General features: G+C 36.1%; 1 protein-coding gene across 2 annotated transcripts in view; it reads left to right on the top strand.

Moving 5' to 3' along the window:
* Positions 1-17,251, top strand: part of LOC149146114 (GDSL esterase/lipase At5g45910-like) — a 76,623-nt gene extending 59,372 nt beyond the window's left edge. For both annotated transcript variants that reach the window (XM_089448172.1, XM_089448171.1), the window contains exon 6: positions 16,762-17,251. In XM_089448172.1, the coding sequence (XP_089304298.1) occupies positions 16,762-16,861 (100 nt within the window). In that variant the 3' untranslated portion in view covers positions 16,862-17,251. The remainder of the gene's footprint in view (positions 1-16,761) is intronic.
* Positions 17,252-17,642: the final 391 nt, after the last annotated feature.

The following is a 17,642-nucleotide window of genomic DNA, read 5'->3' as shown; positions in this document are numbered from 1 at the left end:
AAAATAATATTTACTGAAGATATGATCCATTCTTCTCTGAAAGAAGGCAGGAGCATCCTTCAATCCGAAAGGAACAACTTTCCACTGGAAGAAACCTGCAGGACATGTGAAGGCAGTTTTATGGCGATCTTCTTCTGCAATTTGAATCTGATAATAGCCTGATTTCATGTCAAATTTGCTAAAAATCTTACTTCCTTGAATTTTTTGCATAATGGTTTCCTGTCTAGGCATAGGATAATTAAAACTTTTTGTTATTGCATTTAAGGGCTTGTAGTTAATAACCATCCTATCTTTTCCACGAACAATTTCTGAATGATTCCTGACAAGGAATGCAGAACAGGAGTAATGAGATTCACTTCTTTCAATCAACTGAAGATATAACAATTCTTGAATCTGCTTTCTCATTTCTTTTTCTTTAGCAGGGGTGCATGGTATCAATTTACCGGTTACCCCATTATCATGCAATGTAGTAATTTCTTGTTTAGGACTTTCTGTAGTCCAGAATGCCTGAGGGTTGTTTGAACAACACTTTAACAATTCCTCATGTAGACTGATTTGTTCAGAAGACCAATTAGGATCTCTATTAGCTTTCTGAGTAGGTTGTGATTTAGCCTCATACATCATTAATACTTCTTTCCAATCATGAGACTCGTTTTTGGTTTTTCTGGAACCTACTTTCTTCTGGCTCTGCTCTCTTCTGGCTTCGGAATTTTCCATTGTTAATCTTGGAACTGCTACTGCTTTCTTCTTAACATTACAAATGATTTTGTCTTCACTTATTGTTACTGGCAGTACTGAATTAATAAATGGCATGCCTAAAAATAGACTTGTCGAAGCATCATAGTGCTGAATAGCAGAGATTTTAATAGTAACCCCCCCAAGTTTCAAAGAAATGTTATCTACATAATGGGTAAGGTTAACAGATCCACCAATAGTTTCTGAAACAATAATATGCTGCAAAGGTTTCCATAATCCTTTGAAAAGAGATGGTCGGGCAAGATTATTGGAACCACCAGTATCAATGAAAGCATCAACACTAATCCATTCACCACGGACTTGAACTTCAACTGGAATGTACAAAAGATTATTGGATTTGACCATCTTTTTGAGAAAAGCATTTTCTTCATCTAAAACAGAACTATTTACAGGGAGTGATGATGATGAAGACGCAACTGTTTTAGGATATGGACAGAAAGAACTCACAGGTGGTTGTGGAGGCAAGGAATTTAAACTGGGAAATGAGTCCTTTAAGTCTGCTATAATAACAGTTTCAATAGAAGAACTATCTGAGTATTCTTCTGTAAAGTCTTCGGTATCTGTCTCATCACTATAATGATTTTCATCATCATGTTCAAATTCACTTGGTTCACTTTCAAAACCAGAGAAACAAACATTCATCTTTTGGCTGACATAATTAAGAGATTCAGTGTCAGATAATGAAGCATCAGTCAAAATATATACATCAGATACTTCATCATTGGAATCGACTACTGACCAATTATCTGCAAATTCATCAATCTCAAAACAGGCTTTCAAATTATTAGAGGAACTCTTTGGGCATTTTCGAGAAAAATGTCCTTCTTGCTTACATATGAAGCAAGCATTATCTCTTTTTGGTTGTTTCCTCTTTTTAACATATCTGAATTTTCTGAATGGTCTTTTGGGATTTACAACTCTTTTTGGTCTGTATTTACCATACTTTTTTGTTCTTCTTTTTCTGAAGGGGGTCCAGGGTAATATAGAACAACAAACATTCAGATTTGGAGAAACATTATGAACCTGTTTTTGCCAGCACAAATATTTGACTTTTTCTTGACATCTAAATAGGAGATCTATCCAATAGATTTGTTCAATCTTTTTATTTTGAACTTCAATATCTTTCATAATCATGTCTCCTAAATTTCCTAGGCAATTTTGATAAGAAAGCAACTTTTTGAGTAGGATCATTATTTAAGCTCGCTTTAAAAACTTTTGCCATAAAATCTGAGCCAAACTGATCTAGATCTTTTAGATCTTTTAACTCCATCCTAGTTAGATCAGTTATTATTTGCTTTCTTTCATCTGTAGGTTCAGGGACAAATTGGGTAAATAACAAAACTTCTAAAGTAGCTAGACCCAATGCTGCAACATTCTGTCTTTCTTCATTTGAACCAGCCATCCACCAATCCCACACAATACCTGCCATACATTTTTCTGCTAGCAAGAAGATTGAGAAATTATCCAATTTGGACACTACTTGCATTTGGTACAAAGCACCAATCCATATTCTGATTGATTCAGCTGGATTTTTAGATTTATCCAAATCTAGAACATATCCAGATGAATTAGTAGCAAATAGATCCTCTTCTACTCTTGGATATTTTGGTTCTTTATACATATTAGCTTTCTGCAGGGAGGGCATTATGAATGATGGAAATAGAGTAGCAGCATTTTCAAAAGTAGCCAATTCACTTTTATTTCTGTGAACTGTGGTTGACTTTGGCTTGTCTATTCTGAAACCAATTTGGCTACTACTAGACTCAGCTACATCTTCTTAGGAATCACTAGTTTCCCATTTCTATGGAATTTCCATAGTTTTAGAAAACTTTGGAGGTTGTGATTCCTTTTTCTTCTTTTCTCTTCTTCTTCTCTCTCTTTCTTCTCTGTGTTGCCGATCGGCTGTTTTCTCATCATGTAGAAGTTTAAGATTAGCCAGAATTAATTCACTTTGGCATCCCAAATCATCTAAAACTTCTTCTGCATGGGCGCACCATGTAGTCAGATAATTTCCGATCTGATATGTTTGATCAAGATCATTTGTGTTTTGAGCATTATGCTCAATCAATGGAGCACAATCTGCACGAGTAGCAGGTTGTCGAGAGGATGAAGAAGTAGTACAAAACTTTGTACAAGGAGGCCATTTGCCACCCTTGACAAATCTACGATTGGCATATTGCCATTCTTCAACAGGAGGAAAATAACCTATACAATGCATCTTATTTACAGTGGGTAAAAATGGTTTAGACTCTAGTATGTACAATTCAGTAGATGACAATACAGGCTCATTATGACTGGCTTCTTGAATGGTAGAAAAATCATGACTACTTGACGAAACCTCAGTTGGAGCAATAGGGAACACATATCTTTTCTGCCTGGTAATTGGACAAGGTACTTTTGGCCTTGGAGGAATCAATTTTACTTGGCCATTATCAATAGCAACTCGTTTTACTTTTAGTTCAGGCTTCTTCTCATCAGCTGTGGATTTATATTGGAAATACCAATTTCCAGGTAACTCAGTGGGGTCATACAATACACCCTCAACTTGGGCATTAGATAAACCAACAGTTACACAATCTTTCAATACAGTTGTTTAAGCTTTGGATGTGTAGTGTTGGTAAGCCGAAATGAAGCTTGTCCTATTACAAAAAGATATTCACTTTCTTCTGCCATGGTTAACCCTTTTACCCCAGTTAACAATTTCCAACAATCTTTTAAGTGTACATCATTCAGGCTAATGGCATAGTCGGGATAGATTGTCCCATATTGGAAACCTGTTGACAGGTTTCCCATAATAGTACCAATCCTAGCATGATTATAATTCTGATGGCGAGTATCAAATAACTCAGCAATGCAAGGTGTGTTTATTCCATGACGAAACAATGGTGCAAGGCCTATCCTTATACCTCCAAAATGAAGATAAAAATACTTTCCCTCTTTTGCATACTGACGAAATTTTTTAATTTCATCATCAAGAAAACAAGTTTAACGCCAGAATTTGGGTAGAAGGTCCAGAGATTTTTATAGTTATTTCTACTTCTTTCAGAAAGGTTTTTCGCTTCAGAACAAAGGTCATGGGAAGTTTATAGATATCTGTAGCATGTAAAGCAGGAGGAGTCCATTTGGACGGATCTTCTACTATCTCATGATTTTCATTTTCATTTGTTTCAGACTCAGCAGATCTAGAAGAAACTTCATTGATTACTTTTCTATCTATTGAAGAAAATGAGCATAAGAGATTAGCCATTTGAACAACAACGAACTCGCAGAATCTCAGGACTAGAACAGGGCTCTGATACCAATATTAGACGGACTTCATAAGATAATGGACTTAGTAACTTACTTGAACCTTTGAAGTGGACGCTGGACTCAAAACTTCCTCACATCAACCAGAGATATGCGTGGACTGCGCGACTCCCTTTCGCTTCTCCAACACGCCTTACAATCTCAACAACTCAGATGATCTTGGAAACAAACAGTCCTCAGACTGGCGGCCGAGCAGGCTTCAATATTAATTCAAAATAAGATTACACACCATAGATAGTCTCAAGTCAAGAGCTTGTCTAGCCTCTAATCTTTGAGAGCTTCCGATTACAACTCAAACACTCACACACAACTCAAACAAAAACCGTGCCTAGACTAACTATCACACACTTATTTATAATACATTTGAGAATAGATGAGGGTCCTTGTCTGACATTACTTAGTCATGACAGTGTCTACTCAAATATTCTTGGGTACAATAATGCAATTTACTATTACAAAATAAAGCAAGCGCACTATCTGAGTGGGGACAACTTTTAATCAGTATCATAATCTAGTTCAAAATCTGAATCAGGTGGAGTCTTTTCCCTTTCCCATGAATATGTTAGTTTTCACAATATGTCTTGTGGCTTTTCCCAGGAAGATGTAAGCCACGATAGATATTCTTTCTCCCAAGTGGGGTCGTTTTGTACCTGAGCATCTTGATAAACATCGACAAATACGGTTTCTTTTTCTTTGTCCACTTTTGCTTTTCCTTTTGAGTCATGGATTGCTATTGAAGATGCTTCTTTTTTTGGTGCATGTGAACTTTGTCCTGTGTCATAAGAAAATCTTATTGAATCTGCAGTTTTCCGTAGGCTCTTTGATGGAAAGAGATAATCATCTTTATTCCATCTGTTCACATATGCAAATGGATCAATTTCAATTCCAAGAAAAGAATCTTTTTTACTTTTTCTAAAGTCTGGCAAGGACTGCACTGCCAACTCAACCCCATCTAACAAATCCCATCTGAAAATTTGAAACATACTGACTGACTGTTCGATGGTTGCTTGCACCCATAATTTGCACTGATGACTGACGTGTCCTTGATCTTGCATCCAACTTCAAATATCATTGATGAACATACCCTGTTTGATAATAGCAGATTGATAAGACATACAGAATCTTCTGTCCAACTTCCTAATGAGACACTGATTGTTATTAATGCCTTTTGATTAATAATTAATCGTAACACTCCATGTTTTCCTTGCATCGGCTCCAGTGTTTTAATCATTGAGATTTTTTCTGGTAATTTTAATGAATGGAATTCTTGAAGCCACATAGAAACCCTTTTTATCTGCTCTGGGTTTTCTGCCAATGTGGATTCTAGCACACTATCTGTACCATACATTTGTGCAAATAGATTAGGCTCTATTGGATTACAGAATTCCATACTCTTATAGTCCCAAGGTTCTGTAAAAGTTCTGAGGTACTGGAGAGTTCTCATAACGCACTGGGATGCTCTGAGTTGAACTTTCTTTTGACATCTGCCATTCTTTATCTCCCAATCAGCAAAAGGCTGAAACAATTCATACTGTGGAAAAGAATCTGTGGATACAAAGTTTTCATCAGGCTATTATAGAAAGGCGGCATCCAATTCTTCAAATAAATCAGGAATCCGTAAAGATTTTAAGAAATTTTGAACTCCTCTATTCATATTAATTTCTTCAAGGTCCAACATTTTTGCCGAAACATATACAGCCACTGAAAAATCTATTCCCCCGATTATTTGATAATAATTCAGAATTCTGAAAACTTGTATCATAGCATCTGTAAAGTGATTGTCCCAAGTGTTGTCAAGTAATTTGAAATAGACCTTCACCTTTAAATTTGGCAGAGGATAAACCTTCACCAATTCTTCATCAAGATTCAGAAAAATACCAACATTTTTGTGCTGCCATGCATGGCAACGTTGAATCCATTGATTTCTTCTTAATCGCAGACCAACTACCTTTTTTATTTCTTCAACAATATCAGATAAGAGTAATTCTAGAATTTTGAAACGCTATACAAAAGTCTCAAAATTATCATCAGAAGCAGATTTACCTGAAATATCAAACATACTCTGTTTGTGTACATGAACCTTATTCATTTCTCTTGTTAAAGCATCTGCCAAAAAGTTAGAATTTCCTGGGATCCATTCGACATCAAATTCATACATTTGAAACCACATTTGCCAAGCTAACAATCTTCCACGAGCTAACTGTTTTGAAATCTTTGCATTTAGGAAGTATTTAAAATTCATGGAATCAGTACGAATTAAGAATTTTGCAGGGGCAAGATAGATTTCAAATTTCTGAATTCCATTGAAAATAGCAAGGGTTTCTTTTTCTGCAGGAAAATAACCTTTTTAATGTTTCTGGAATTCTCCCGAGGCATATGCACAAAGAACTTCTTCAATCTCTTCTCCCTCTCCTCTTTTTTCAAGAAGTGTAGCTACCCAAAAATTATCTGAAGCATCTGTTTGTAAAATCAGAAATCCATTACCTGGCGGTTTTAATGCTGGAAGATTTTGGCATTCTTTCTTAAGAAACTGAACCGATGTAGTAGCTTCATCTGACCAGCCACCATTAATATATTGTCGAATTGGAGAAGTTTTTTCAGAGAGATTTGGGATATATTTATGTACATAATTTAAAATCCCTATGAATCTCTGAATCATGTGTTTATCTATCAACTGATCAGGGAATTCAGACAATTTTGTTAAAACATGCGGCTGCATCTGAATTTTCCCATTACTGATATGGATTCCAAGAAAATCAACATTTTCTTGAAAGAGGATCATTTTCTTTTCCAACAAAGCAAGACCATGTGCCTTGGCTTCTTCAAGAAATATTTGCAAGTGTTTTAAATAAGATTCTAAATCTGAGCTATGTACAAGAATATCATCAATATATACAACAATAAAATCATATTTACTGAAGATATGATCCATTCTTCTCTGAGAGAAGGAAGGAGCATTCTTCAATCCGAAAGGAACAACTTTCCACTGGAAGAAACCTGCAGGACATGTGAAGGCAGTTTTATGGCGATCTTCTTCTGCAATTTGAATCTGATAATAGCCTGATTTCATGTCAAATTTGCTAAATATCTTACTTCCTTGAATTTTTTGCATAATGGTTTCCTGTCTAGGCATAGGATAGTTAAAACCTTTTGTTATTGCATTTAAGGGCTTGTAGTTAATAACCGTCCTATCTTTTCCATGAACAATTTCTGAATGATTCCTGACAAGGAATGCAGAATAGGAGTAATGAGATTCACTTCTTTCAATCAACTGAAGATCTAACAATTCTTGAATCTGCTTTCTCATTTCTTTTTCTTCAGCAGGGGTGCATGGTATCAATTTACCGGTTACCCCATTATCATGCAATGTAGTAATTTCTTGTTTAGGACTTTCTGTAGTCCAAAATGCCTGAGGGTTGTTTGAACATCACTTTAACAATTCCTCATATAGACTGATTTGTTCAGAAGACCAATTATGATCTCTATTAGCTTTCTGAGTAGGTTGTGATTTAGCCTCATACATCATTAATACTTCTTTCCAATCATGAGACTCATTTTTGGTTTTTCTGGAACCTACTTTCTTCTGGCTCTGCTCTCTTCTGGCTTCGGAATTTGCCATTTTTAATCTTGGAACTGCTACTGCTTTCTTCTTAACATTACAAATGATTTTGTCCTCACTTATTGTTACTGGCAGTATTGAATTAATAAATGGCATGCCTAAAAATAGACTTGCCGAAGCATCATAGTGCTGAATAGCAGAGATTTTAATAGTAACCCCCCCAAGTTTCAAAGAAATGTTATCTACATAATGGGTAAGGTTAACAGATCCACCAATAGTTTCTGAAACAATAATATGCTGCAAAGGTTTCCATAATCCTTTGAAAAGAGATGGTCGGGCAAGATTATTGGAACCACCAGTATCAATGAACGCATCAACACTAATCCATTCACCACGGACTTGAACTTCAACTGGAATGTACAAAAGATTATTGGATTTGACCATCTTTTTGAGAAAAGCATTTTCTTCATCTAAAATGGAACTATTTACAGGGAGTGATGATGATGAAGACGCAACTGTTTTAGGATATGGGCAGAAAGAACTCACAGGTGGTTGTGGAGGCAAGGAATTTAAACTGGGAAATGAGTCCTTTAAGTCTGTTATAGTAACAGTTTCAATAGAAGAACTATCTGAGTATTCTTCTGTAAAGTCTTCGGTATCTGTCTCATCACTATAATGATTCTCATCATCATGTTCAAATTCACTTGGTTCACTTTCAAAACCAGAGAAACAAACATTCATCTTTTGGCTGACATCATTAAGAGATTCAGTGTCAGATAATGAAGCATCAGTCAAAATATATACATCAGATACTTCATCATTGGAATCGACTACTGACCAATTATCTGCAAATTCATCAATCTCAAAACAGGCTTTCAATTTATTAGAGGAACTCTTTGGGCATTTTCGAGCAAAATGTCCTTCTTGCTTACATATGAAGCAAGCATTATCTCTTTTTGGTTGTTTCCTCTTTTTAACATATCTGAATTTTCTGAATGGTCTTTTGGGATTTACAACTCTTTTTGGTCTGTATTTACCATACTTTTTTGTTCTTCTTTTTCTGAAGGGGGTCCAGGATAATACAGAACGACAAACATTCAGATTTGGAGAAACATTATGAACCTGTTTTTGCCAGCACAAATATTTGACTTTTTCTTGACATCTAAATAGGAGATCTATCCAATAGATTTGTTCAATCTTTTTATTTTGAACTTCAATATCTTTCATAATCATGTCTCCTAAATTTCCAGGCAATTTTGATAAGAAAGCAACTTTTTGAGTAGGATCATTATTTAAGCTCGCTTTAAAAACTTTTGCCATAAAATCTGAGCCAAACTGATCTAGATCTTTTAGATCTTTTAACTCCACCCTAGTTAGATTAGTTATTATTTGCTTTCTTTCATCTGTAGGTTCAGGGACATCTGATTTATTTGAAGAGGAAAATTATCTTTTTGACAGGCTTTGTTAAGGTTCCGAAAGTCAATGCAAATCCTAATATCTCTGTTTTTCTTTCTAACATGTACCATATTGGAGACCCATTTGGAATGTCTGACGGGAAAGATTATCCTGGCTTTCAATAACTTATTGAGCTCAGTTTTTATCTGATTTTCTAAATTAGGGTGGATCTTTCTCAGCTTTTGTTGGACAGGTTTTTCATTATCGATCATGGGAATAGTATGCTGGATGATGGAAGTGTCGTATGTTTTCAACTCATCATAATTCCAGGAAAAAACATTTTTATATTGTCTCAAAAGACGAATATACACTAGTTTCTCTTCAGGGGCTAGGCCGAGGCCTAGATTAATGTTTTGTGGTTTAGCATCGGTCCCTAGGTTTACTAATTCGTAGTTCAAGGTTGAACTTTGGAGTTTTGAATTGGTAGACCTCTTAAACTGATCTTTGAAATCGTACAAGTCTTCTAACTTGACCACCGACTTAGGTATAGCATTATTAGTGCTATTTTGTTGCAATAGTCGATCATGTTGGTCTTCGTCAATTATTTGATTGGAGTAGGATCCTTCAGACGTGAGGAAATTTACGATATCAGGATCGTGATTGAATACTCTCCAATTTGTGATGTTGTCAGGAATGGATGGTCTAAAGATTAATTCTATTGAGAATCTATCTGGACTAAAATCTTCAGACGGAATAAGCTTAGAAGCTACGTTAGCCAAAAGGTCTGCACTTGCGTTTTGGAGTCTGGGGATTGAAGAGATATTAAACGCTATGAAATGCTCAGTCAAATCTTGTACTAAGGATTGATAATGTTTTAAATGACCTGATAAGCAATGTATAGTGTTACGTACCTGTTTAACCACAATCTCAGAGTCTCCAAAAACTTGAAGATACTTGACGTCTAACCCGATTGCTTTGTACAGGCCTTGAACCAAAGCCTCATATTCTGCTATATTGTTTGTGCAATCGAATTCGAGTCTGCATGTGAGCATGATTTTATCTCCTTCTGGACTAATCAAAATGCATCCTGCTCCTGCTCCTTAGTTAGATCTAGAACCATCAAAAAATAATTTCCAAAACAAAGATTTATTTACAGGTTTATCTAAAAAATTGATACATTTCGAACTATCAGTTCGAGAAAAATTTTCGACTTGGGACAAAACAGAGTGTTCTAAATAGGGTGATGCGTGAGCATTGAAATTTCCAAGGAAATAATCTACCGAGTAATTGCCAATAATGCTACTGTTATACGCTACTGGTTCATTTTCTCCCTCTAACTCCGTTACTATGTACTTCTAGTGTAGCTCTCGTTCAACTTTTATTTGATTCGGTTTACCATTGTAGGGCAGCCACATGTGCGACCAGTCGGTTGCGAAGTATCCATGGAGTTTTTCTGACCAATCCCTGCTAAGAATTAAGCCATAGAATTCTGGGATATCGGCAACTAGAATGTCAATAACCTGACATACCTTCGGGTTGGATGACAACCTTATGGTTACTTGATTTAGTTCACCAATCACTTCGACTTGAGATCGATCTAGCTAAACTATGCGGACTGCGGATTTCTGTGGTTGAAAATTTAACTTGGCACATATAGATTTGGGTAAAATATTCGATGAAGCACCGGAATCTACCAAACAATTGTGCACATTTTTATTGAAGATTTCATAAGTAAGGAGAAACAGGGGAGTATGAGATCTTGATCTTCCTCCAATCAGAGCGATGTCATTTGGATCAATCTTATTGATCGCTTTAGTTGGAGGTCTTCCCATGTTATGGGAAGCTTGAGAAAGTACAGCGGCAGGCAAAGGTGCAACTGGCATGGCATGTAATTATTTCATCATTATCTTCTGTTGATGTTTCAACTTGCTCAGTTCGTAAAGGGTGATGTTAGCCCTAGTCTTCTTCATGTCTTCAATAATATTGTACTCCATTTCATCTGACATTATCAGTGTTTTCGATGGAGTCGTTTCATCTGTTTGGACTGGGCTGGTTTGAGTCGCTTTAGATGTCGTTTTCTTTGTTGCGACTTTATCCTTTGTTGCAGAGCTTGCGCTCTTCGGCTTAGGGGTAGTTTGGGGAGGATCAATCTGATTTTTACTTCGTATGCTAACTGGAAATACTTCTTGATCTTCTTCTTGTGGGAGGATGAAATCCCACATTCCTTGTAATTCCACAAATTCTTCGTCATCAGTCTGCCCTTCAGTGCCAATTTCCTCTTCCTCTTCCTCGGATTCAACATTTGAAATGGCATTGGGTGGCTTTGCATTCGTTGAAGGACCTCTTTTAAAAGCTCTGTAGGGCTTTTTTGAAGAAGTTTCTGCTACTTGCTTTTTTATGTCGACCATTTCATTGGACATGGTCTTTAGAACTTTCTGCAATCCTTCCAAATCAAATGGATCTTTTGCTTGTTTCTTCTTGGAGTCTTCCTTGAAGGTGACTTTTTTGGATTTACGTTCCTCTATCGCGGATTTCTTTTCCAGGGCTATTATTTGTTTCTCTACCGCTATTGCTTCCTTCATGTTCTCGACTAGGGCCGTTTTATTGGCCTTGTCCACAAAGATTGCTATGTTTGATGGTAGAGCGGTGATATACCATTCACATCGTACTTCTTCGCTGGGCTGGGAAGCAGTAGGAATTTTGTTGAAACGTAAATTGAAATCCTTGATAGGCTCTCTAGTTTTGGCTTTAAGATTGGATAGGTCATTGATTAACATTGCCGTAGACCTGTCATCACCAAACTTGGTCAGGAATTGCTCCTGAAAGATGTCCCAACTTCTGATGGATCCGGAGGGTAATGAAAAGTACCATGACCCGGCTGTTCCTTGCAGTGTATAAGGAAAAAGCCGAACAACAACATCTTCATTAGTAACCCCATTGAGATTAATGGAAAGCATGAAGTTGTTTATGTGCTCTTCTGCTAGCATGCCTGCCTCAGGATTGAATTTAGGCAGCCATTTCTCAGGATGGGCCGGTATTTGACTCAAGGGTGCAGGCATTAAGACTGCCCCAGGGTTATTCCATGGAGACTGGGCCATTGTTGAACTGCTAACAGAGGAAAGTGCAGAAGATGATCCCTGCGGCTGGGAGGATGAGGATACTACGATTGTAGATGATTGAAGAGGGGTTGTGGGGGTTCCAATGGACGGATGGACGATGATCTGGAGTGGAGGTGTGGATGGTTGACTTCGCGGTGAAGTAGTTGAGATGGATGATGTTGACGAAAGAGTCTCACTGTCAGACTCTTTAGGTGATTTCCTCGCTCTTTTCCTAGTGGGAAGAGGTAATTCGGTTGGCTGGACGCCAAACTTTTCACTCTTTAGCCTAGTCAGGGGATGAGCAGGGTTGTACTGCGAAGTCACGCTGCCTTGAGATTTATCAGACCTCTGAGGAGAAATGGAAAATCGTTGAAGTTTGTGAATCAGGGATTCGACTTCAAGAAGTTCAACAGTAGATTGTTCTGAAATATCAGGGTGTGTAGCAGCGGTTGATACTCGAGCAACTTCTGACTCTGGATTTAAATGTAATGGAGAAGTCGAGGGAGATGATGAGGGTGATTTACTCTCAGAATGGTATTCAGATTTGGATTTACTTGCCATTCATAGTTCAGGCCCTCCTAGCGCCAAATATGTTGAAGCCCCAAAAATCGGGTCGACAACAAGGGGGATACCCGCCCGGTCCGGACCTTGGTCGGCAGCTCCTTATCCGTTTGGTATAGCGGGTCCGACTGGGGATAATGGGACCAGTTTCCCAATCTATGAGTGTGTGTGTGTAGAATTTGATGTTGCTGATCTAACAGTTCCTATCTAAGATATTCTAATTCAAACTTTAATCTAATTCTATGCTATTGTAATCTAATAAATAGAACATCTAAATCTATACTAATCCGGGATGTAATTCTTCTATTATGCGATCTAAAGAGATTTCAAATAAAAACTGGTAATAAAGATCATTCAGCGATTATAAGAAAGGAAATCAATCAAGATGAACCACTTCGCATAAAAAGTTAAAGGAAACAGTTGTGAAAAGCATATCGCATAATGAGCTATTCATACTTTAGGCATAAATAAATAGCTATCACTGTACAAAAGTGCCAAATGATAACTCAAGCATTCATGCACTAATACATAAACAACTAAAAATTGTATATCACTTTAACATATAAGTAGAAATGGTCAAGAGATAAAAGTACCATTTATGACTAGTCCTACTCATAAGCTTCAAGCAACAATGATTTATTTCTCCTTGCTCTAACATCCACTAAGAGTACAGAAGTGCAACATCAGTAGCAGATATCAAATGCAAACATCAAAAAATCTTGATCCATTCATTCACCAAAACCTCCTCTGAGGGTGCAAAAGTGCATGTTCTGAGGACAAGTTTTTGATAAATTTCTGGACCCTTCTCTAAATGCATGAGAAGGGTTTAAATACTACTAACTAAATAACTTAATTACATAGATTCAGGATACGGTTTAAATGACCGCCCTTTTTCTAAGCAAATCTATTTCTAAAAACTAAATCTAATATCTAACTATTTTTGCATTTGCTCCTTAATGTTGCGAGCATTCAATATTAGCCTGGGTAGAGTCGGCTGACTGTCTTCCACTTTTGGTTGAGCTAAGCAAACAAAAATGGTAAGAGCTGGCACCATCTTTTCAGCAAAATCGATGATATACTCGAGAGTCATCCTCTGGCTATGTGGATTTACCGTGTATGCCCAATAATAATCCAAGTTCCACTTGGTTAATCCTTGAATTGCTTCTGCCTTTACTTTCTTGCGTTTTCCGGGCTTACAAGTGACTGAGTAGTTAGAGGCTTTGCTTTTTGAGGAAACTGCCTCCGTTCTTTGATCTGGGCCTCTCTGATGCGTTTTTTGTCTTTAGCGCCTTTTCCTTCACCGGGTATAAGCTTCAAAATTTGTAAAAATACTGCTTTCATGAGCTTCTGACCTTGAACGTTAAACCGCCTATTGATATCAGCATTGTTCAACTACTCATTCAACCATGACTGTGAATGAAAGATCTGTAATGGATAGCTCAGCAGCGTTCTGTGAATCTGCAGCTCTGTTGCATGCGGTATCCGTTTATGAGGGCATCTCTTCTCTGTCTCTGAGCATTGGAACTTTACCCTTTTCCTTCATGGCTTCCTGTACATTGCTTTGTGTTACTTCTGTTTTTTCGTTCCTGCAATTCACACATGAGGAGAGAGTAATGATAATAAAAAAAAAATTGACATGAAAGCTTTAAACTCTACGGATGTACAAAAACATGCCACCTGACTTGAACTGACTCTTCGAAAAACACAAAACCGTATTTCATTAACAACTGGCATATCATTCATTAATTATCATTAAAGCGTGTATCCAATTTTTGGTTTATGGAAAGCTTTTCTTGAATGTTGAGCCGGGGAAAATCTGCGATGGAATGTTTCTGCGATTCGCATCGCAGTATCGCGTTACCGCAAATTTCACTAAGATGTGCTATCGCAAGGTTGCTTGATCGTGCTATCGCAAGATCACGGATCGCAGTATCGCGCTATCGCAAAATCGCAGATTGTTACAATCGTTAAATGGTTATGTGTTTTTCATGTGACATTGCGATATGCGATATCGCATATCAGATATCGGCGATTTTTTAAAGTTTTCCAATGTGAGTGTTTCTTAATGCATGCGATGCGATGGAATTCGCGTCGCATTCTCGCAGTTTATTATTTTTACTCATAAGGAAATGTCCTATGATTCTTTGCGCGATGCGATGTTTTCTTAAGGAGTAAAATACATGAGCCTTAATTAAATTTTTTTGAATTTTTTTACTAAGGGTCCCCACTTACCTAGTGTTATTGCTAATACTAAATAAGGAGGGGGGTTGTTGGTGGCCACAACACAACCTTTTGGCAAGTTTCACACATCCCTACAATTATTTTCATCTTAATATCATCTCCCAATCCTAAATTAACTAGATTCAATTCTTACCTTTTTCTAATCACCTTTAGGCATTGGAATGTCACCCTCATTAGTGCATCCCACTCCTCCCTCGAGACTATTAGGAATTTATTGAAGCACATAGACTCTACGCATAGAACACCACCCATAATAATGTGGAAATGTCCCTTGCTAAAAACAATAAATTTTCACTATCTCCACCCTTATAGAAGCACAAAAACCTACCTAGTCACGACCATGGACAAGACAACATTTTCTAGCTTTGTGCGCATATGGCTCCCAAAAGTGAAGATTTTAAATCCATAATTGGATTAAAAACATATGGTTTTACATAACCCTACATATGGTCGTACATGACCCTATGAAAATGGAACATAAAAAAATAATCAAACTTCAATACCCATTAAAACCCTAATCATACAAATAACAAAAAACTACCAATGCTCAAATAACTAGATTTAGGATTACATGATGAACTTACCCAATTTAGTTGATGCAAAACCAATGGGATGGCTGAGGAATTGATTAAAGGTATAATTGGACTTTTCTTAACCACGTTGTATCCCCCAATGGTTCATAGGATGATAATTTCCACTCTTGCATGCAATATAAGAGCGTCATAATTCCCAATATTTATCACCAGTACTTCTTGATTCCTATCAAGACTAATTTTAAAACTCTTAGACATATAAATTGATGATATGGGCCTCAAATTAAAATTGATTTAAATACCATTAATTTTAACCAAATAATCCCAATGCATGGGTGACATTACCCTTATTTCTTGTGCTTCAAGGAGAACTAGTGATAAATTAACCTCGTCCAACTCTATTGACCACCATTCCACACCATCCATGGTTTACTTACATGAAATTTCAACCAAATATGTCCTAATTAATTTCATTTTCCTTAAAGTGTTATAAATTAACTTATGGTTCATTTCCTGAAAAGATTTTTTCATATCCAATTTAGCGAGTGTTTCCCACCTCGTCCTTTATTGGCTACTTTGGAGGCTCCCTTTTAAACAATGATTTTCCAAAGATTTTCTTATATGATACAAAACCCCCTTGTGCTTTTAATATGAGTTTATTGATGATTCTTTTTAGTATATTCACTATTATTATTGTTGAGTTTTTTAATATCCAATTTAGTGAGTGTTTCCCACCTCTTCCTTTATTGGATACTTTGTAGGCTCCCCTTTAAACAAGTTTTTTTCAAATATTTTCGTATATGATACAAAACCCCCTTGTGCTTTTTAATATGAGGTTATTGATGATTATTTTTAGTGTATCCACTACCATAGTTGTCGAGTTTTTATTATATTGTTGTTGAGATTATGTTGGAGATATTAGACAATGAATTAGTCTAAGCTCATTTTTGATATTTTATAAGATACATTACAAAATGAAATTGGTCTAAATCTATGAATTGTTGATAATAGATATTGAATATTGAAACTAATCACCATTAAAGAAACATTACACCATAAAATTGGTATACATCTTGATAACGTAGGTATATTTTTTTTTATTTTTGAATTTTTCTCCTAACTTCTTCCACATAATTAAGGCTTGATCTTTTTTAATGATAAGTCATTATATCCTTTAGAATTATGTTTTTTTAAGCTTCTTTGAATTGATCAAAATTGTCTACAACTACTCCATTTAGTAAGTTAGTTTTAAAGATGATGGTATTGTTTCTTCTTGAATTTGCATACTTATGGTCTTTTTTTTGTTTTGCAGCTTTATGCCATGTATTTCTGGATTTAAGCCTCCAACACTATTCTCTCTATTACAATTATTTTGGGTAATATTTGTTAGTGTCTTGCTCTTGAACCCATAGGTGAGGTGGCATATCTTCATTTTCTATTGTTATTTCAATTTCCTCCAATTTTTTAAAGGTTTTAATATTTTGTTCTCGAACGAATGGTATTTACACATGTTTTACAAGTTTATTGTAGATCATTTTTACAAGCACCTCAAGCCTTGTACATCATACTAGGATGGTTTAAAGCTAAAAGAGAGAATAGTTTTTATATGTTCACCTAGAGAGATTATCCTATTGTCATCCCAAATTAGAGATGATACCCAAGCTTAAGTGCACATTTTCATTCAAAAAAGGGTCATGTATTACTAGGAATCAATGGATTCTTTATGAATTGGGACATTATTATTTTGTTGGTCAAAGTGTATTTTCCCAGTTTTGGCTTAATATCTATCAAATTCAAACTAAGGGAGAATTTAGTTCCTCTATTATATATTTGCATGGTCCACTTATGAAATATCTCCTTGGCTTAACACTTTTTAATTCAATGACCTAGTTGAAATGGTTGTCAAGGATTTTGTTAAAATCAATTTTAAATTAGGAGAGCAATTTAAAATTCCTAAAAACTCCCATTAGTTTTTTCCCCACAGTTATTTTGGGAGTATAGATTTGCAATTTGAAATGATTGTTTAAATTAACACCACCATAAAGAAACAATAAATATAGTAGTACTTTATAATTTTTTTTTCTAATGTCAAGATGGTTACATCCATAAGGTTGTCAAAGCTTTAGAGGAACCCTTGAATTCTTTGAGGGATGTGAACACTGCACACGACCTAATGACAATTAAAACTAAACC

Source organism: Pinus tabuliformis, chromosome X (genome assembly GCF_031772625.1).
Source record: "Pinus tabuliformis cultivar Carrire ecotype Pingquan chromosome X, CPIR1, whole genome shotgun sequence".
NCBI classification, from domain to species: Eukaryota; Viridiplantae; Streptophyta; class Pinopsida; order Pinales; family Pinaceae; genus Pinus; species Pinus tabuliformis.
The sequence above is the reverse complement of the archived record's forward strand: the minus strand, read 5'-3'. Positions and strand labels throughout refer to the sequence as shown.